This window comes from Sparus aurata, chromosome 12, assembly GCF_900880675.1.
Source record: "Sparus aurata chromosome 12, fSpaAur1.1, whole genome shotgun sequence".
NCBI classification, from domain to species: Eukaryota; Metazoa; Chordata; class Actinopteri; order Spariformes; family Sparidae; genus Sparus; species Sparus aurata.
In genome coordinates, this window is record NC_044198.1 from 18,963,803 (window position 1) to 18,986,064 (window position 22,262).

The window sequence follows — 22,262 nt, forward strand, 5'->3', positions numbered from 1 at the left end:
TAAGATTCATCCTCTGAGCATCACATTTCATGACAATCCATCCCATAGTTGTTGAGATATTGTAGTCAGGATCAAAGTGGTTGGCAAACTAAATGAGGATGTCTCCAAATACTGAACATTTTCTGGTCCCAGTTCCTTAAATGTGAGGACTTGTTGCTTCTCTCTGTTTCATATCGTTGGGAACTTTAATCTTTGTGCTTTTGGACTTCTTAAGTTTTTTAGAAATAATAAGCAGACTAATAATGAAACCGTTGCAGCTTTACTCAGTAACTCATTTGCATTTTTTTCTCTCTTCATTGTCTGAGCTCTCCGCTTTGCGTGAAGACTTCGTTTACTGTAAACTTTAGTGTCTTCTCGTTGCAGGAAACCCGACACTTCTAGGTGCAAGGGAACTTAACATTTACAATAACAAAATCAGTTTAAATTGATCTGATTTGAAATGAAAATCTGTGAAATTTAAGTTCACCATCTCCACTTATCATGCCTACTGACACAATGTGAGACTCCCATGCAGTGTAGGGGTTGTATTTGTCAATATATTATACTTCTGTGAAGGGATTAATGGAATATGAAGGTCAGTCAGGTCGGACCAGCTTTTCTCATTTGAACCAGTGTTGTTATCTGCCACAGTGCCGACAGATAAAAGCCAAACTGTGAGCCAACACGAGTGTAAGCTGCACGCAGGCCAAAGAATCGCTACAAACCAGACGCTGCTATTTTGGCTGGCTCACATTTGAGGGCACCATTCCTAATCTGAACCGAAATAACTTCCAAAATGTGTGTAAAGAAATTCGTTTGAGATCCTTTTCAGGGAGTAATTCTTTGTGGCATATTCAGAACCAAAACCTTTTAAATGTGTATTTGAGACCCTCAGGTGGGGCAAAATCCATGAGGAAACCAAAAATAGTGACCGCTGATATTCAGATTTTTGTGTCTGTTTGAGGTGGTGATGGTGTATATGTGGGTGTAATTATGTCTCATGAATGTTGTGCATGCCTGGCTAAGAGATTGTAGGTACATGCACATATGGTTGCATGTTAGCCGGCAGTCTAACCGTCCAAACGTTAATTATGCTTCCTGGTTACCCTTTGGCTGTGGTTTCAGAGCCTGCAGCAGCCCTGTGTCTGTTCACCGTAAATAATACAGCAGGAATGTGCCGAAGGTTTATGACTTGAATTTGTCTGACCCCATAAAACTGATAACAATGTCATGCTATTTTATTCATTATAATTCTAATTCAAACCTTCAGTACCTAATTTCTTTTAGTCATGAGCACAACATCTTCTAATTTCCAGTTGATACAGCGAGTCTATTAGCATATAGATGCTTATTTACACATAAGAATTTATTTGGAGTTGTATTTCTGGCCACTTGATCTAGCTAATCTCTCTTTAAGCTCTGTTTTTGGTTGCTACCAACTCCAGAGGGAAATATCCAGCTCTTTAGCTGCTATATGCGCCATTTTGTTCACTAGCTAGTTGCTAACTGTATCAGTCGACTGTTTGGTGTCGAACAGGTGGTGTACAGTGGGTTTTTAGAGCGTTATTGCTGAGACAACTGCTTATTGTGACCAAAGCAACGCTACAAGACTGGTAAAAGTGAACCAAAAGAGTAAAGTTGCAGAAAAGGTAAAGAATTAGCTGAAATTTGGTATGATGCTCTGTAAAGTTGAGGCTAGCATGACATTGACATCCAGAGGGAAATATCCAGCTCTTTAGCTGCTGTGTGTGCCATTGCTAGCTAGCTGCTTAATGTGTCAGTCAGCTGTATGGTGTGGAACAGGTAGTGTACAGTAGGTTTTTAGAGCTTTATCACTGAAAACAATTGCCTGCTGTGACCAAAACAATGCCACAAGATCTATGAGAGTGGACCAAAACAGTAAAGTTGCTGCAAAGCTAAAGAATTAGCTGAAACTAGGTATAATGCTCTGTAAAGACAGGGCTAACATAACTTTGACCAACCCCCTTTCACCTTATTTTCACAAGATTATAACTATAAAATCATAAAGCCAGTGAACTGACTTAGTAATTCAATTAAACAGTTCTGTTTAAAGTTTGCTAATATTAGCTAACATTAGCCACCATGAGTAATTAGTCACACTGGACCAAAATGTGAAAAACCCTGGGTGTTAAGAACCAAGTGAGCCAATTAATTCCACTTTTCATTTGTTAGGAGAAGAATGTGTTATTTCTTCTTTCATGTTTAAACTTTCTGTTAGTTATTTGAATTAAGGATTGGCTGCTTGTCTTTGTAATATATGATAATTAACTGTTTCTCTTGAGTTTTGTTTAATTGATCTGATAAGCCCAAGAATTTTAAGATGCCACCTCTGGCTCTGGGAAATTATAAATTTTTTAACAATTTATTAAAAGAACAAATTATCAATCATGATTTTATGCTTTAAATGTAGTTGGATGGATTCATTAAATATCACTGACAGAGCTGTGACGATACTGAATGTACAGTCGTCACAGATCAAACCTTTTTGCGGTTAAAAAGGACGCTAAGGTTGAGTAAGTTTGCTTCAGCTCAAACAGAAATGGTGTGTTAAGATTTCCCACAGATGTGGAAGGAGTGACTCAGTTGTCCTCACCCTCTCGTCACTGTCTGTGGTGCCTCTATTTGCAACTCAGAGCGGCCTGGATGGTGGTGTTAGCTGCAGAGTATGAAAGTGTTGGGAGTTGTCTTATACAGTTAAAAAACACTCACGTATAGCCTCCTCTGGGCAGATCTGGCGCTCTCTTCAGCATGTTGGATGTCTCAGGGTGTAAAGAGTTTGCGTGGTTTACATTGAAATGCACCTTGTACATCATTTAGGTATCTTTTACAGTCTGAGTGGAAAACTTGTGGCGGAAAGTGGTTTTGAAGAAGCTCTAAAAAAGACAGAAATATTTTCTGTGATAAGTGCTGCACATGAAAAAATGTGCAGCACTTATATATACTTCTGAATATGAAATTCTTTAGTGTGGAAATCTTCAGGCAGAGAACACACAAAAAAAACAGTCGTCTGGTCGAAAGCTGCAACTAATAGTTGTCTTTGTCATTGATTAATCTGGTAATTATTATTTTGGTTAATTGTTTAGTAACACTTTTGTTTAATAAATGGTTTAAAAAGCGTTGTTTGTTGACAATAACTTAAGTTTAATTACTGTAAATTCACCATGGATATTATAAACTGTTATAATATTATGAACAATGTCCATCACAGACTTCCAGAGCCAGATTTGATGTCCTCAAATCGCTTGTTTTGGACAACTAGCAGTCTGAAACCCAAAAATATTCAGTTAACCATCACATTGGACAGAGAAAAGCAGAAAATCCTCACAATTAGTAATCTGAAACTAAAGAATGTTTGGCTTTTTAATGCTTGAAAAATGACTTAACAAGTGTTCATCCCAAATGACTTCAGTTGGACGACAAAAGGCTGTAATATTCTAACATTTGAACTGTTGCAAATTGCAAATACAAGCTTAATTCTCATGTAACTGCGCTCCGATCGTCATTCTAAACCTGACACCCGATGATGCAGTCACCAGGTGTAGAATGAGCAAAGAAAAAACTTTGACTTTGAAACCAAAGCCTTTCCTTAGGTTTTTCTGGTTTCAAAGTCCCTCAGTTTTGAAGTTGGTAAAGGGAATGATTAAAGGTTTGGTGCCAAAATAAATATGTCTTGCTGCTGCTTGACTTGGCCCATACTTGCATCAGCAGATGTTGGATTTCAGGACGATGATTTGAGCCTTCGGATAAAAAAACAAAACAACTGAGAGGCTACACAGAGCTCGTAGTGCCATAAAGACAGGTGTTGTTGGAAACATTTTCATTAAAGCTATTAGAAATAAAAACAAGAATGTAACATAGTATGGACTATTAGAACATTTAACTCCCCAATAAAAAATGGGATCCCATATGTAATAATAGAATTATGATGAAAAACATGTTTACTTTGCGTAAAGGAACACTGACTGGATTCACAGATATGTAGGCAGATTCAGCACATTCAGGAAAAGCAGGTTGCACCGTTAAATGTTTACTAAACTTAAACCAAAAAGTGTGATAACAAGGGTGGGTGTGCAGGCTTGCGCACAGCATGGGACGATAGTGTTCCAGTAGGTGATCTAATGAAAATAAAACACATTGACAATTTGTTATTAGGAACTGAACTGACTGATATCTATCAAGAAAAGAATTTGGTGGTGACCCACATCTATTGTAGAACTTGCTTTGCCTAATAGAGATTGTGTGGTGATATGCAGTCAAAACATGTCTCTCTTTCCCAAAACTAGAATGAAAATAGAAAGGTATTGAAAACATTGATAAGTAGACTATCAATGAGCTAAAAATAGAAAGTGGAAAAGTTGTAGATGAAATTGTACTGTATGCTTCAGTGTGGAGCAGAAACAACAGGTCAGTTCATAGATAAGTTGATGGACAGAAGCTTAACTGGCAAACTCATGGATTCAGTCCCCTCCAAAACTATTGAAACAGCGAATTTCTTTATTTTGGCAGCACACTAAAAGCATTTGGGTTTGACATCAAAAGACGAATATGAGACAAGATAACAGCATCGTCAGCTTTCATTTCCAGGTATATACATCTAGATCTGTTGCACAACTTAGAAGATAGCATCATTTGCAACGGAACAACTGATGAACTCTTTGCCTGTTTTGGCAGTGTGTTTTGGGTTGTTGTCTTGCTGTATGATGAAGGATCAGTTTGGTTCAATCTCCCTTTAAATTGGCAGACAAAATGCTTCTGTAGACTTCAGAGTTCATTTTGCTGCAGCTATCATGTGTTACATCATCAATGAAGCCCAATGAGCCCGTCCCAGAAGAAGCCATGCAAGCCCAAGCCCATGATATTACCAGATGAGCTTGTGTGTTTTGGGATCATGAGCAGATCCTTTCTTTCTCGACACATTAGCCTTTCCATCACTTTGGTAAAGGTTAATCTTTCAGTCCATAAAACTTTGTCCCAGAACTTATGAGCCTCATCTGTGTACTTTTTGGCAAATTCCAATCTGGCCTTCCCAAAGTCCTCTGCGTACGGTGGATTGTTATACCTTCACTCGTGTCCTCTGGAGGTTGCTGGTGATGTCACTGACAGTTGTTTTAGGGTTTTTTATTTACAGCTCTCACAATGTTTTGTCATCAATTGCTGATGTTTTCCTTCGTCCACCAATTCGACATCTGTTGCTGAGTACACCAGTGGTTTCTTCCTTCTTCGGGACATTCCAAATGGTTGTACTGGCTATGGCCAATACCTCTGATTGATTTTCCATCTTCTCTCAGCTTCAAAATCGCTTTTCTCCGATAAACAGCTCTCTGGTCTTCATGTTGGTTACACCTTTTTAACAATAAATGCTGCCTGCAAAGGTATAACCCAAAGCTGAATCTGAGAGTAGACATTCAGCACTATCTATTGTTTGAATAATCAATCTAATAAAACATACCTGTTAACAGATCTATGTGTAAATACCTGGAAATGGATGTTGACATACTGATCTCTTGGCTTATATTCATCTTGTGGTGTCAAACCAAAATGTCTTCGGAGGGGACAACATGTTGAAACTTTACATGTCTTTATATTGCAACTTGACATTTATTTTGCTTCAGTTTTCAATTTTGTGTTGACGCAAAGCTGTGCTTATGGTCTGGTACTCGAAACACTTGGTCAGGGTAAGAAAAAATGTTTTGGCTTACAAGGCTAGGGTTAAGGTTAGGGTTAGCCTACCTTGAGAGCTACAAACGTGGCTTGAGATATCGCAAGGTCTCCTCAGTAACACCCTTTTTTGTCGCCGTAAACATGGCTAGAGATGTCTCCCCTAAAAAGTATCCAGTGGTTTCAAACTTACAAATGTTGAAACACAGTTTTGAACTGCAGTCACTGGTTTGGTAGCCCTCTGCCTCAACTCCACCACCATCCCCTCTGCCTCCCAGTATGAAAGTCAGGTCACAAACAATATGGCATTATGGTAATGTATCAGTGGTTTGAGAAACATTTTATTCTGGTGACTGGGCTGGTACACGACATGCTTGCAGCTGCTTCAGAGCAAAAGCCTTTCTTTATACCAATATACCTCTTAAAATTCATTTTTCAGTTCCATCAATTTCTACACAAATGCAGCACCATCATCAGTAGTAATACCTGTTATCATCACAGTTATGCATTTAACTGCTCATTCTCAGGATCGCTCCTCTTGACCGGATCTTTTGTAGCCTCACTGCAGCATCCTGTCACAAATTGGCACATTTCATGGCAGAAAGTGCTTTAAAAGTGGAACAACGTGCCCAATAGTGCAAAGAAGGTGCATATTAGTACTGTGAGGGAAAGACAAAAGGGAGGAAGCATTGATGACATAAGCACAGAATCTGAATGTCAGTTATTTACACAGAGAGGCAGTGAGCCAGCATGTAGAAGCTGCCGGTTGAGAACCTGTTTGCTTTGTGCCATAGTCGAGTGCGGCAGACTTCCTGTCTCTTATGTCACATGTCAGACACTGAAGTCTTGCTGTTTGGATATTGCCTTCTAACAAAGTCTAATACATGTTTACAGGCCTTCAACTATCGATTATTTTGTACTGTGGATTGAACTGTTGATTGCATTTTGATGGTTAGAGTTGTTTGGTCTGTATGAAGTCAGAAAATGGTGGAAAGTCGATCGGATGAACCAAGATGACGTCCTCCAATGTCTTGTTTTGTCTACAGCCAAAATATATTATGTTTACTATGAAAAAGAAGTATAATTCACATTTATACATTTGACATTTTTCCTTACAAAATTACACTTAAACAATTAACAGATTAGCAAAATAGATGGAGGAAATTTAGGACTTAATCGACTGATTGTGGCAGCTCTACATGTTCCTGTCCAACAGAGAAGGCTTTGCTTGACTTTCTGAGCTATTCATTCTCAATGAACGTGATCGTCATGTGAGCTAAATAATTACAACTGGAGTATGCTGCTTTACAGTAAAATCATGTTTATTTGTGATACTTGATTTGATTTTGCCTCAAATGTGTCCATTGAGGGCAGGCTGACATCCGAACACCTGCGTCTGCACAGCCCTGTCGAGCAGCAGTTTGTGGTGTCTCGTATTGTGTTGCGCTGTATCGTGCCTCGTGTTATTTGTGTACGCACACGCTATCAGATCTGGTGTGTTGAGTTCTCGGGGACTGATGACATCAGAGGATGGGAGTAGCCATCTTGATCTCCAGCTCTCTGTCTCCTGTTTGTGCAAGAGGCCAAAACTCACGGCGCTGGTGTGACGCAACGTGTTCTGCTCATCTGCAGACACAATGAGATCTTTCTGTTGCTGTCTGTCTGCTCTCGTCTGTGGACTGAAGAGATCAGAATTTGAGGGATTATATGATTACCCTTGCTCCTTCTCTCTCTTTGTTTTTTAATAACTTTCTTGACTGAAAATGTATTGATTTATCTCTGATGTTGTCATCTCATTTCGCAAAAAAAAAAAAAGAAAGAAAAATCAATCTCCATGGCTGTGGTTACCTGCTGTTATTGCCACTGTTTTGTTTTGTTCCCCCCCCCCCCCCTTTTCAAAAAGCTGGCTGTCGTTTTCAATCAATGGGTCATTAATTATTGAGGGGCTGCAGGTTGACAAGATGCACATCATGATGAATTAACTGCAGCCAGGATGCTCAACATGTAACAATATAACAACGCACTGGTGGGTTTTCCTCTTCCTGACGGCATGAGATGGTAGCACTAACCAACAGTTAAGGACAAAACCTCTGTACTCCTAATCAGCTTAATGCTGGCTTATTCAAAGGCCCTCTTTCAGACAGAGCAGCTGCTGTCAGCCAGTTTGAGTAGAGGGTGTGACTGCTGGCAGAGCTCGCCGATGCAGAGAGACCGGTTGGTGATTAACAAATGTCAGTAGACTTTGGAATCTGGGGAGCCCAGTCTGATGGCTTTGTCCTCTGTTGCTTCCCACTGAAGGTCTTCCAGGTGGCTCTGTCATGCTCCCTCGCTGCCTCCCTTCTCCCTCCCACCCTTCCCCTCCAGGGCCCTTCGCCGCTCTCCCCTCCTGCTTCTCTCTGCCCTTTTTCCTCGTCTTCTCCTCGGGGCTGAGGGTTTGCAGAGCTCTGAGATAAAGAAGTTCAGACATGCCTCACATTTTTAGACCCCCCTTGTGGAACGTAGCTGGCAGCTTCTCCAGGAAAGTGTTGGTGCATGCCGCTCGCGCTGACCTACTCCGTCTTTCTTTGGAACCCGGGATTGGAGCGCTTCTCTGAAAATCTCCCGATGTGTGAGAGATAGTGTCCCTGAGAAATGATAGGACGAGGCAAAGTCAGCTCTAGCAAGAGCGTGAGATGTTTTCTGCTGAGCTGTGTGGGCAGAGGGCTTGGGTACAGCTCTGTACATCTGGCAGATAGATTTCTGTCAGCAGCTCTCCAGTGTCAGGGCTGCCTGCCTTTGAGGAAGAGGATCAGATCTGCGGGTCCATGTTGTGTGCTGGCTGAAACACCTAAGCGCACATAGTCTGCTCCTAAAATGGCTGCCCTTGAAGCTCGGCTCAGAGGAGGATCTGAGCAGCTCAGTCGCTGCCTGTTAGAGCCCCAGCTGACGAGATGAAAGCAGTTACACAATCTCACCCATTAACTTGGTGTGGCGCAGGGACTGACTGGCTGAAAAGACACAGCCAACTCTAAGGCAGATGGTGGTTGAGTAGGAGGCTTTTTTTTTTTTCTTCCTTTCCTCCCCGGGCATTCCTCTCCCCTTCTCTCCAAAAGGATTCTCTTGATATCCATGTCAAGGAACCTGGCATTAGGAGGCAACTTTGTTCAAAACAGCAGTGAACAGCCAAGAGAGCAGGGTGGGGCCCCTTGGTGAGGCTGTAACCTGACCCTGAACAACAATGGATCCCCTGGTTGCTCAGGGACATACTGGCAGCTTGGCCGGCTCACATGGAGCTCTCCACTGGACGGCCAGTCGGCTGTAAGAAGCAGGGCGGGATTCCCGACCGTCTCTGGCTCCATCTCACTTAAAAACGATCAGTGGAGTGAATCTGATGGCGGCACTGAAGCTATATTGCTGTAATATATCTGTCAAAATCAAAGCTGACTTTGTAACACAATACCCGAGTCCTGTTTTGTTTTTTTCCCGGTAGTACATAATTTCTTTCATTGATTTGTTTCTCGTGAAAAAATAATAACTGGAACTGTGAAATGTTTTGTTGTACACTGGTACATTTTAAATCGAGTGAAAGAAATAGCTGAAACTTGAATTCATTCGATTGATGTCAACAGCCCATATTTGAGGCTACTTTGCAAATATTACATGCTGAAGTTAACACGCTGTATTCAGAGTCTGTTTTGAAAGTTGGTACACTTGAGTAATAAGCCTTTTCCTGTTTAAAAAAACCAATATACTCTGATCTGTGTGGGCGCAGTTATAATGAAATATCCTGATTTCTCCTCTCTTGAGCCTTCCTACAATCCAGCCAGAACTGGAGATATTAAAGAGTACTGCAATCATTTAGCTGTACACTAGAATTGGGACCGAACAGATTCATAAATTGGGCCAGGGTGCCAGTACTTTACTCATTGGAAAAACTGTTCCACTTGCCGATCCAGGTTCTTCAGTCCGATGTTGTTGTGAATTATAAATATGTAATGATGCAATTCTAAGGCCATAACCAAGATCCTACAGCAATTAAACAATTCTATGAAGATATTTAGTAGCCCCAAATTCTTTTGTCTCCCGGAATTCGGTGAAAGAAAGTAACCCAACATGAGATAGTCTTCAACTGAATGAGCTTGGAGCAGTTGGCTAACTCAACACGTCCTTAGTTTGGAGATATTTTAGTCTCGACACAAGAGAAAAGCAAGACAGGAACTTGTATGGTGTTACGTAGATATCCAAATTAGGGTATCAGAAAAAGTGGATCGGTTAGTCTCCGCCACAGTCTTCTATGACATTCTTGGACTCACGATGAACCGTTTTTAAGAAGTGTTTGAAGTCTCTGCAGCGGAACCAGAGATTTCGTCCTTCATTGGACCATAATGTGTCCAATGCCCTCATTCTGTCCTTACATGAATCACACCATCACCCTCTTTTCTCTCTCTTGCCACGATGCCAATTGCTTAATATCGTGAAGCTGTACTTCAAAGGCCAACAAATATGTCAGAAAACATCTAAGTACACAAAACCACAAAAGACTTCTGTTATGGTCGCTTTTAACGGTTACAAACAGAACTGACGTGTGTGTGCGTTGGTGTACACACCCTCATGTGTGCCCAACTCTCCCTGTGTAAACCTCATTGTTATTTTAGTGTTGTCTTTTCAGAAGGTCTATATTGAAATGCTGTCGTAGAAGGTGCAGCTGTGTGTAGGTTCAGATATGTTCTGACCCGAAAGAAGTCCACAGTGTTCTTAGAACTGCTCTTAATCTTGCCTGGTGGTTTGAGGATGTAATCATCCTTAAGTATTGAAACATCATGACGCACCGGCGTTTGTGCCACAGTCTGTAAAATCGTCTCCTGTTATAAGGCTTATTGGCCTTTATTGATCTATGGAGATCAATCAAACGACTCTGAGTGAATCCTACAAAGCAGCCAAACCATTACAGATCCTCTGTCAGTTGTGTCTTTGTGAATGGGCCGTGGATATGAGCACTGTGGATATGAATGGGAGCCTTGTTATATATATAAATATCAGCTTTGTTAACCCACATGTGTGGTTCTTGTACAAACTGGGTCAGAGAGGTGCTGATTCAGTTCCGGATAAGCATATATTTGTTGACATTCTTCAAACTAAGTTACAATATGTTGTACAGTTTGTTCATATTTAATTTGATGATTGTATACCTGACCATTTAAATCTCTGTGAGCCTTTTCAACCTGACAAATACTTACCCAGGGCTTCAGGGTGCAACTAAATATTTTCATTGGTCGTATCAGTGCCCCTGAAATTTAGCAAATACCAACTGGATGTACAGACAGCTGCTTTGGCACAAATGTTAGCCATAGCCATATAAACATAGTTTCTTTAGATTAGATTGTTACCTTTTATATGAATTAATGCTATGGGTCATTAATTGATAATATTCTAGGTTGATTTATTCAAGTTTGTCTTGTTGCCTGGAATGTGATTTAAATTGTGTTTCTGAATTTCCTATTATTGGGTGCACCCAGACTGTATGCTTGGGGGACCTTAATGAAAAAATTCGACTCACCAATGCAACCAGTGTAATAAGTTGTCTGGAGCCCTGTATGATTAATAGTCGTCAGGTGTTACCATTTGTATTATCAAAATCAAAAGCAGGATCAGCGATTCCCCCAGAAAATTTTTTTTCTCTTTCACTCACCTAGAGGTGCAATGATTAATCGATAAATTGTCAGCTATTCAATTAATTGCCATTAATCACTATTTTTAAAATCTGTTAATCTGTTTTTAAGAAGAAAAGTCAAAATTCTCTGATTTCTGCCTCTCAATTGCAGTCTGTAATACTAAACTGCATATCTTTGAGTTGTGGACCAAACAAGATATTGGAGGAAGTAATCTCAGGCTTTGGGAGACACTGATCAACATTTTGTGCCATTTCTGCCATTTTATAGACCAAATAACTAATCTATTAATTAAGAAAATGTTAGATTAATCAAAGTTAGTGTTAGTTGCAGCCAAAAACCACAAAAGTATGGCAGTTGTATCACACTTGTTTCCTTGAAGCCTATTTTTTTAAAGAAGATTTTTAAAATATGAATTAAACTTGGGAGTAAAACTAATGATCTGTTGATCTTTACAAATCAAAACTTGATGTCTAACAAAGCCGGCGGTGCTGAAAAATGTTTAAGTGGAGAATTTAATCAAATCATGACCTTCAGCTGAGTGATGGATCTGGAGGATCGTGACACCTCTGGTAGTCATACAACAGTAATGTGATTCACCTTCGATACTGCATCTTCAATACAATTTGTTTGATTTTTCTTTCCTCAGAGAAGAACGGCTCACAAAAAAATGAGAAACTTTCTGTTCCTTTTGTTTGATTTACCTCTTCTTGTGTTCAAAAGAAAGCGTGAAAAGCTCCTATTGATTGGGTTTTGATTTAAGAGTCAAGGTTGTAAACTGTGCCCTGTGTTATTATCCGGTCTCTGAGACAAAACGTCAGTTGATTAGACAGCCATGATGAAAGAGCTGTGAAATGATGGCCCCATCATCAACATCCATTTTTCTGGCCAAGTCCAAACTGCAAAGCAGCACAAAGACATAAAGCCTTCATCTCTCATCTGATTCATTCAATCTTATTTCAGAGCACTTGATACAATCTGATGGAATAGTCTGCTCTAAATACTGAGCTGTGGAGCTGCTCTCCAGCTGTTGCTTATCCCAAGGTAATAAAAATGGGACAAATCAGCCCATAATCCCTCCTCAGTCCCTCCATTGTTCTTGGAATGATGCTATGCTAAAAAATGGGACCTTCTTAGTATTCGGAGTAACATCAGCATCTGCTGAATTCTCCGCTTTGTTGTGTTTTCGTCAGGCTTTGTATCAGAGCTCTATCAGCTTCAGGCGCTTTGGTGATTGAAAATATTCTAATTTTTCCATGACTTTGTGACTTGTTATTCATGTGGTTTTTTATCATGAGATAATACAGATTTGTTTCCGTGAATAAATGAACAAATGTGTCTTCTGTATTTAATTTTTTGAAAATAAGAGTATTTTAATGTTTGCTTAATTTTTGTGGTTTCTTTGTATTTTAGTGACATATTTGAGTCACATGTTTAGTCTCATGCTTGTGTATCTCATCTCATCTCAACACTTTCACGTATAATACAATTCAAAATTGATCATTTGAAAATTATAGAAAATTATATTTTCAGGTTCATTATTTAGTTTGGGTTCTTACAGCATTAGGTTTACATGCTTTGATAAAAAAAAAAAACACATCCGTTTTCTCATACAGTCCAATTTAGCAGCACTGAAATCACTTTTCCATGAATTTAGGCAAAAATTATGCAAATGTGTGACTGTAGTGTGATGTCAAGATGTCATGGAATTAAAGGCAGGACTACTGACCAAACGTTTCAGTAGCAGTGTTTTCCGTATGAGAGAGGAGCTCTTATTGGTGCAGACTTCAGACCTTTTAAATTTCAAGACCATTTAAATGCACAAGAACATGTGTAACATACTGAGGAAAAGAAAAAAAGAAAAAGCACAATAGGTCTCCTTTAATTCTGGCAGTAATAATATATAAAGATACAAACAGTACATATTCTTTGCAAATGTAACTTGACGTGGCTCCGTAACACTTGAGCAAATCCCCATTAACATTTAAAAGCATTACATCTTTTGCCGGCCATTGTCTTACTTGTTGGAAATGTGTGTCGACTTTCCTGCACTTGAAGATTCTCTGTTCACAGCAGGAATTGCCATTGTTAATCATGCTTGATCATCACAAAGCTTTTGTGTTATTTTCACTACACTGAATCTGAATCCTGACAAGAAATTAGTCCTTAACATGACATGTATTCTTTGGAAAAATGAGTCCTCATGACTTTTCTTTCTCTCTCATTTCTCTGTAGGTTTCCCTGATTTTCCAGGGAGTGCTCCCTCTTTTTAGTGATGGAGGTATTGCAGTGTGATGGCTGTGACTTCCGTGCCGAGTCATATGACGAGTTGAAGACCCACATTCAGGAAGTGCACACTGCTTTCCTGCAGCCTGCAGATGCGGATGAGTCTGACTCTCTGAAAGACGAGGATGAAGATGAAGAGGAAGAGGAGGACTGCCAGGATAAGGATGACAGGGATGACAAGGATTACACGCCTTCTAAAGCTGGAACGAGTAGGCCCAACCACATTAATTCAGATGTTACAGTTAATTTGTTGAGGATTAGGAAACACTTATTTTTTCTGTTTCAAGGAACTCTTTATAGTAGGATGATTGTTGTTTTATTAAGGAGCATAAAAATATATTGCACTGTTGCTGGTTTTATTGAGAATCTAAATCTGGGCTGGCAGATTTGTGTAAGGTAAACTGCTCTTTAAGCATGGATTCTTTATTATTATTTTATCATGTCATTTTGTTAGTAAGTTAGTTCTCTAAAGGGCAGCTTCACCAATTTTAAACATTAAAGTGTGTTTACAGGTCTGCTGCATCTATGAAAAAAAGTAACAAATCCTTTAGTGGCTCCAGAGGAAACTGCACGTAACCTGAAAAACCACCTCCAGCGATGTCACTCAGCAGCAAAGTTTAGGGTAATCTAGGTACCAGGCTTTGAAAAACAGTCCACTGGTCTAACATTGCACTGCTAGAACACTGTTGGTCTCATTACAGATGATTTAAAAACAAATTATCAAAATCAACACAGCTGAACCAGAGGTATTGCCTTTTTTATTCCCTGCTGCCTACATTACCCACAATGCAATTTAGCCCAAGTGACATGAGTGGAGGCAATTCCTGAGATTACATGCAGCTTTCTTCAGAGCCAAAAAAGGGCTTTATACTAGTCCTCTTTAAACACACTTTAATGTGTAACATTGCTGGAGTTAACTTTTAAGGGAGGTATTTGCGATCCTCGTACCATTTCCCACCTTAACAAACGTCAATAGGTGCTTGATTTTGCTGCTGGCCCACAAGTAATTTTAGTTTTCACCCTACTAGAGAAAAAAAGTTTGGACACTATTTGACTAAATTATGGCAGTAAAATGTTACTGATTGACAAGTGTTCCCCAGACATCTCACGCACTCTCTCTTTTTCTTTTTTAGGCCCCAACTCTACTGACTGTTCCACCCCAGCAACACAAAAGCAGACCGCCGAAACACATCTGCCGTTTTACCAGTGCAAGTTCTGTGTCCGTTACTTCAGATCGAAATCATTCTTAAGAAACCACACCAAAAAAGTGCATAACGTTGTAGAGGAAGATTCGGATGCAAGTATCTCCTCAAAGACAGCTAAGCAGCCCAGCTACACTGTTATCATGCACAATGACCATTCAAAGGTGTATTCCTGTCAGTATTGCACATACAAGTCTCCACGCAAAGCAAGGATAATTAAACATCAGTTAATGTATCATAACAAAGTTCCCTCAGAGAGCACTGGAGATCCTTCCACCGAGGCCGGAGAGGAATCTGACTTGGCCAGCGGACTCATGAAGGGAACATTTGCCTGTGAATGGTGCGATTATCAGACCGACCAGAAGGACAGCTGGACCAATCACGTGGTGAAAGAACACAGCGACAAGGTCAAGATAGTTTCCTGCATTGCAGAGCTGGAAGGAGAGGCAAGTGCAACCTCACCCAAACCAGATTCTCCCTCCGCTTCCCGAAGCCCGACTAGATCAAAGATGAGTGTCACTGGGAAGGAAGATTCAGGAGCAAAACCAGCAGAAAGCACGTTGGAGAATTCTGTCCCAGAGCTCTCATCCTTCCAATATGCACAGATAAGTGCCGTTACACCCAATAGTACCGGTTCCTCCATTTTGTCCAAGAGGTTCGCTTCATCCGATGTCTCCAACAGTGTCACAGAGATTGATGCCAATTTACTCAACGAGGAAGACTCTAGGAGCAGCTTAGAGGATGATGATGAAGAAGAGCTGGGTGATATAGATGATCCCAGCTACACTGGGACGCTGTCAGCAGATGCAAAGCAGCTTTTAACCGACGACGATAATAAATTACTGGAGACTAAAGGAATACCGTTTAGGAAGTACATGAACCGCTTTCAATGCCCCTTCTGCTCCTTCCTCACCATGCACAGGCGGAGCATCTCCCGCCACATCGAAAACATCCACCTCTCTGGTAAAACCACAGTGTATAAATGTGATGAATGCCCGTTTATTTGCACCAGCCCACTCAAACTCGGCACGCACAAAAAGAGCCACAGCTCCTCAGATTTAGAGACCATGGACCTAACAAGTGACAGCCCGGATCCTCTGAATGATGCTGCAGAGCCAGTCAATGGGGGTAATGTCAGCTCCAAAGTCAATGGAAAAAAGATAACCAGCACATCGAACGACCAGCAGAACCCTCACCGCTGCACGCTCTGCAGCTTCTCCACCACCACTCTGAAAGGTCTGAGGGTGCACCAGCAGCATAAGCATTCCTACTGTGATGACCTAGATCCCACTGTCTTTGAAAGCCAGCTGACTGACCAGCAGGACTCCGAGGTGGACGCTTCTCCGATCTTTCTACAAAAAACCCAGACCTCCATTTTAGGACTTGCCACCAAAAAGTCCTTAGTTACAGGGAAAAGAGCCAGGAAGTCCATTAATGACTTGCCTTTGGATTTATCCTCAGTTAAGAAGAGAACTAGGATTGATGAAATTGCCAGTAACCTTCAAAGTAAGATAAGCCAAAGCCAGCAGGACATGATCATAAACCTAGATGACATGGATGACGAAGATGCAGGAGAAAATCACGCAGGTGCTGATAATGAGGATCGAGAACATGATAATAAGAACGCTGTCTTCACTTATAACAGCCAGCAGCTTAATGCAAGAGAGTCAGTGGTCCCTCACGAGGGAGGCAGGATAGGGAAAAGAAAAAGCAACCCAAAGTCAAAACCTCGAAACATCCCGATATCCTTGACTCTCTCAGACGATAGTGAGAACATCTCTGCTGATCCCAGTGACGGCACCAGCCAAGAGAATGCTGATTATTCAGAGGAACCAGGAATGACGCGTTTCTACTGTAAACACTGTGATTACCACAACAAGTCAGCTCGTAGCGTCAGCACACATTACCAGAGGATGCACCCTTACATCAAGTTCAGCTTTAAGTACATCCTGGACCCCGAGGACCAGAGCGCGGTCTTCCGCTGCTTGGAGTGCTACATAGAATACACCAATTACAACGATCTTCACCAACACTACATGGATCACCACCCTGAAGCGAGCAACGTGCTCAACTTCAACCAACCAAACCTGGTATACATGTGCCGCTTCTGTTCGTACACGAGCCCCAACGTCAGGAGCCTAATGCCCCATTACCAAAGAATGCATCCTGAGGTGAAAATCAACAATGCTATGATCTTCTCCAGCTATGTCGTGGAGCAGTCCCAAAAGACGGGTGAATCACAAACCCTGAGGGAAATATTAAACTCTGGCCCCAAAACCTTTAATTCAGCCGCGTCGACCCCAAGGTCCTCCTCGAGTCCAGTGCCGAAAACCGTCTCCAAGACCCCTGAAGCCAGTGCTGAACCAGACCCTCTCAAAGAATCTACGGGTGGTAATGTTGTCGTCTATGATTGCGATGTGTGTTCTTTTGCTAGCCCCAACATGCACTCTGTTTTGGTCCACTATCAGAAGAAACACCCAGAGCAAAAGGCATCCTATTTCCGTATACAGAAAAACATGAAGGTGGTGTCAGTGGATCAGTCACCATCTGTCGCAAACTCATCTTATATAAGTGTGGCTACGCCTCCGAAACAGCAGAGCGCAGCACTATATGGATCTGACGAAGAAATGTACTACTGTAAACACTGCGTGTACAGCAACAGATCTGTTGTTGGCGTGTTGGTCCATTACCAGAAGAGACATCCAGAAGTAAAAGTAACTGCAAAATATATCAAACATGGCGCTCCCACTCCTGGTTTGATGAAATTGATGGATGAATTGCAAATTGCGGCTCCAAAACAGTTTTTGAAGCAATTTCAAAACAACGGACATGATGGATCCAACAACTCAAGCCCTAAACCAGGAAGCGGTGAGAAAGGTGAGGACGAGCTGTTCTTTTGTCAGCACTGTGATTACGGAAACCGAACTGTTAAAGGAGTTCTCATACATTACCAGAAGAAGCACAGGGAAACCAAGGCCAACGCTGACCTCGTACGTCGTCACACTGCTGTTGTCCGGAGTCAGCGCGAGCGTGCTCAACAGGTTCAGTCAAGTAGCGTCTCCTCTGCCATGATCCCGGCCCCTCCGGAACCTGAAAACTCTACGTCCTTGCGTTCCCTTAAGTGCAGACACTGTTCCTACACATCCCCTTATGTCTATGCCCTGAAGAAGCACCTGAAGAAAGTGCACCCCACTGTGAAAGCCACAGCCATGACCATTTTACACTGGGCTTACCAAGATGGCATCCTGGAGGCTGGCTACCACTGTGAGTGGTGCATTTACTCCCATGCTGAACCCCAAGGCCTGCTGCTCCATTACCAAAGACGCCATCCCGAGCACAACGTCGACTACACATACATGGCTAGCAAGCTGTGGGCTGGTCCGGAGACCACCCAGCAAGGGGGCAATATAGAAACTAAGCATTACAAATGCAGAGACTGTGCTTTTGAGGCCTGTACAATATGGGACATCACCAGTCACTATCAGGCAGTGCACCCATGGGCCATTAAAGGGGATGAATCTGTGCTTTTGGATATAATCAAAGGAAATGGCTCAGTTGAAAAGATCCAGCAGCAGGTTGTCAAAGAACACTTGTCTTCTTTCAATTCTGTTGAAGATGACGGAGCACTGATCATTGCCACTCCGCCTCAAGAAAGCAACCCCCACCCTTCCCATCCACGTCTTTCCATCTCTAACAATCCTTATCAGTGTACTGTATGTCTGTCCGAGTACAACAGCCTCCACGGCCTCCTCACTCACTACGGGAAGAAGCACCCAGGCATGAAAGTTAAAGCGGCAGATTTTGCACAAGAGGCAGACATCAACCCCAGTTCTGTGTATAAATGTCGTCACTGTCCATATGTCAACTCCCGCATCCACGGCGTCCTGACTCACTATCAGAAAAGACACCCCCTTGTGAAAGTCACTGCAGAAGACTTTGCAGATGATATAGAGCAAATCGCTGACTTAAATGAAGGAGATGACAAGTGCAAAACTCAAAGGCAGGGCTATGGTGCGTACAGATGCAAAATGTGCCCGTACACACATGGGACACTGGAGAAGCTTAAAATCCATTATGAGAAATATCACAATCAGTCGGCCTCAGATATGTTCGCTGCCTCTGTGACTACTTTCTCTCCCGGTAGGGACACAGAGCCAGTAGCTGAATGCAGTGCTAGTAACATAACAAGTGCAGCAAAAGTCCAGGAGGTCAGTGAATTGGACCTTGCCCTCTCCCAGTTACCCATCAATAAGACAAGCAAACATGCTATATTCAAGTGTCAGCTCTGCAAATACTTCTGCTCCACCAGGAAAGGCATCGCTCGCCACTACCGCATCAAGCACAACAACGTCCGTGCTCAGCCAGAAGGCAAAAACAACGTCTTCAAATGTGCTCTGTGTTCGTATACAAACCCTATACGCAAAGGCCTGGCAGCACACTACCAGAAGCGGCATGACATCGATGCTTATTATACACACTGTCTGGCTGCTTCCAAGACTATGACTGAAAAGCCTGCCAAAGTCGTGGCATCCCCGCCGCCAGAAGCGGAAAATTCAGAAATGAGTGAAGACTTGCGTTTGGCTGTGGAGAGACGACGGTGCTCTCTTTGTGCATTCCAGGCCTTCAGCAGGAAGAGCATAGTCTCACACTACATTAAACGCCACCCAGGTGTCTTCCCCAAGAAGCAGCATGCCAGCAAGCTTGGTCGCTACTTTACTGTTATCTATGCCAAAGAACCTGAGAAGACTGCTTGCAGTGAGATGGTAGAGGAAGACAAGGAGATCCTGGAGGTTCCACTCGAGCCCGAGCAGGACGCAGATAATGAATGGCTGCCATTCAAGTGTCTAAAATGCTTCCGGTTGTCCTTCAGCACAGGCGAGCTGCTCTCTATGCACTACAACGACCACCACAGGAACGACTTGAAGAGGGACTTTTTGGTAGCGCCTGGTCCCGGGGATGAAGACTCTGAGTTGTACCAGTGTTCCCACTGTGAGCTCAAGTTCCTGGCTCTCCCAATCCTGGCTAAACATCTGTTGAACCACAATGAGGAGTTTCAGAAGAGGGCCATGAGGCAGGAAAGGAGGAGGCAGCTGCTCAGCAAACACAAGGCCACAGAACTACCGGAGAACAAACCTGAGAAGGTGAGAGGAGATACAAGTCCTTATTTTTTCATTAATATCTGAGAGCATACTCTCAGTCTGCTGATGCTGTTCTCACAAAGTGCCACTGTCTATCATACTTGAGGTGTTTTTTAAGTCTTTTTCTTGTGACAGCTCATAGAGACATATCATATCACTGAGAGTGTTGTTAAGTGATCATAACATGACAATCCTTGTTGTACCCAAAGTAGTCCGATCCTGCATGAATGGAATTTCAGAGATAATTATGTACTTCAAATGACCCCTTCAAAGTCACCAGAAACACATAACCATGCATGATAGTGAGATTTGATTATTAGTTTCATAATAAGTTCATCAAAATACCATTGATCTAATGTGAGAACAGTAACAGTCTCTAACTTCATCGACAGAAAAGGTCAATTTCGAGAAATAATAGTATCCTCTGACTGTGGCAAATACATCATCTGTTTCAGATACATATATCTTATATATCTTGTTGTCAAATAGCTAAACCTGGTTCCTTTTTGTCCTTCTTTTTCCGTAAACAGGAAAGCCTTGTAAATAAAGCTCCTATAGGATTCAGGTGTAACTTCTGCGTAGAGGTGCACCCCACCATCCGAGCCATCTGCAACCACCTTCGGAAGCACGTCCAGTATGGAGAGGTCAAGGAAGGACACGTCAAGGTAAAATTAGTTGGATTTATTTAACATGTCTTCATTGCTATTGTATTATTTAGCTAACTCAACGGGGAATTATTTATATCACATTTTAAATACTTTGATATTGATTGTGTCAATGTTAAACTTATTTATTTAGAATGACACTAAATTGATTCATGTTAATAAAACCCTGATTCCACAAAAGTTGGGAAAAAGTGAATGAAAACACAACGAATTCCGTAGATATCAGAATGTTTTTACTCCGTAAAGACTAAAAACTGAAAAACTTTCCCTCTTTGCTAAGCTAATATGCTTGCTGTAGCCTGATATTTGGTGTATGAATTTTAGTATATGGTCAGAGCATAATTCCACGTCCCCAAAATGTCACACTATTCCTTTAACAAATAGTGCAGCTACAACAGCTCTACTCCAGGGATTAAGCAAAAGTGATAACAGCATTATAGATTTTTTATTTTTTTTAACCAACACTTAAAAGACCCACTTCGTCTGTCCCCTGTGTTTCTGTCTTGTAATCTAACTCTCATCCTCCTCGCTCCACACTGATCTGTTTTACTGGACTGGGGTTCTGCTTCCCATTCTGTTTATTACTGACGGAGGCTTCTGGGTAGACAGTCTGTCAGCTTCCCCCAGAGAAAACAAGCAACGCTGTCCCATTGCAGTGGAGGGGGGAGGAGGGTGAGTGGAGGACAGAGTGGTGAGCCATAACTTTTAGGGCAGCGGCGGGTAACCGTTCGAACATTAGTATTCCACTGAGGCTGCCAGTGAGGGGAACAGGCCTGAGGATCCAACGCCTCACCCAAACGGAGGCCTGGTTCTTCCGTCAGACACTCAGTCTGTCTTTTATGTATTTAAGATGAGATGGTTTGAGGCCACGGGGAGTGATTCACTTTGGCAGCTGAGGTCTGCTAAAATAAAGGGAGTACTTCGGGGCCGACTTTGACTTGGTATCTTGAGTACGTGGGATAAAATGTTAACTTGTGTCGCTAATGGCACTTAGGTTGCAAGCAGTCATGGGCTACAACACATTGACCGTATTGATGATACAACAGTTGGAATGAACTGTATGTTTTACACATTGCAGTGTTGCTTTTTATAGTATCGTGAGCACAGTTGCTGAAATGGTTTCTAATACAGTTGGATGAAGCACAGGCTGACAGTTCAGCCAGGGCAGACTGGATGGCAAGGTTGGATCTGTGGATGCCACATCTTATTTATGGCTGCATGAAGTGCAGGGTCAGGTCCTTCCAAAGAAAGAATGAGCTTCCTCGGGGCAGTAAAGAAGTCATGGTGATTGTCCGTCCACTTGTGACGGCTGCAGAAACCAGCCTGGAGATGGAGGGGAGAAGAAGAAATACATGGAGGAATTTTGCTTTGCAGTTGGCAGAATGCAAAACAAAACTGTGTGAATCTGTTTTAGCTCTTTATCTGTTGTTTCTTTTTGGGGTGATTTAGCATCAGCAGCAGTTCATAATGAAACAACTCTGGTAGCAGACAAAGAATATTAAACACTCAGAATAGATGCTTGTAGTCTGGAATAAAGATAGGAGTGGGCGATTGATTTTGTTAAGACGGATTTTTATTGCATTACAGTTAAAAGATGGAAGAAAGTTGAAGACGATATGTAGGAAAGCTCCTGGGGAGATTCAAGGGAGTTGGACTCAAATTTTT

The 22,262-nt window shown here is 41.9% G+C and overlaps 1 protein-coding gene across 4 annotated transcripts in view; it reads left to right on the top strand.

The window, feature by feature from the left end:
* znf462 (zinc finger protein 462) overlaps positions 1 to 22,262 on the top strand; it is a 52,853-nt gene that overhangs the window by 12,199 nt on the left and 18,392 nt on the right. For 3 of the 4 annotated variants that reach the window (XM_030435188.1, XM_030435191.1, XM_030435190.1), the window contains exons 2-4: positions 13,542 to 13,801; positions 14,726 to 19,935; positions 20,463 to 20,597. In XM_030435188.1, the coding sequence (XP_030291048.1) occupies positions 13,582 to 13,801; positions 14,726 to 19,935; positions 20,463 to 20,597 (5,565 nt within the window). In that variant the 5' untranslated portion in view covers positions 13,542 to 13,581. Of the gene's footprint in view, positions 1 to 7,581; positions 12,351 to 13,541; positions 13,802 to 14,725; positions 19,936 to 20,462; positions 20,598 to 22,262 lie in introns of those variants that run through there. The other variant, XM_030435189.1, reaches the window with a different exon arrangement.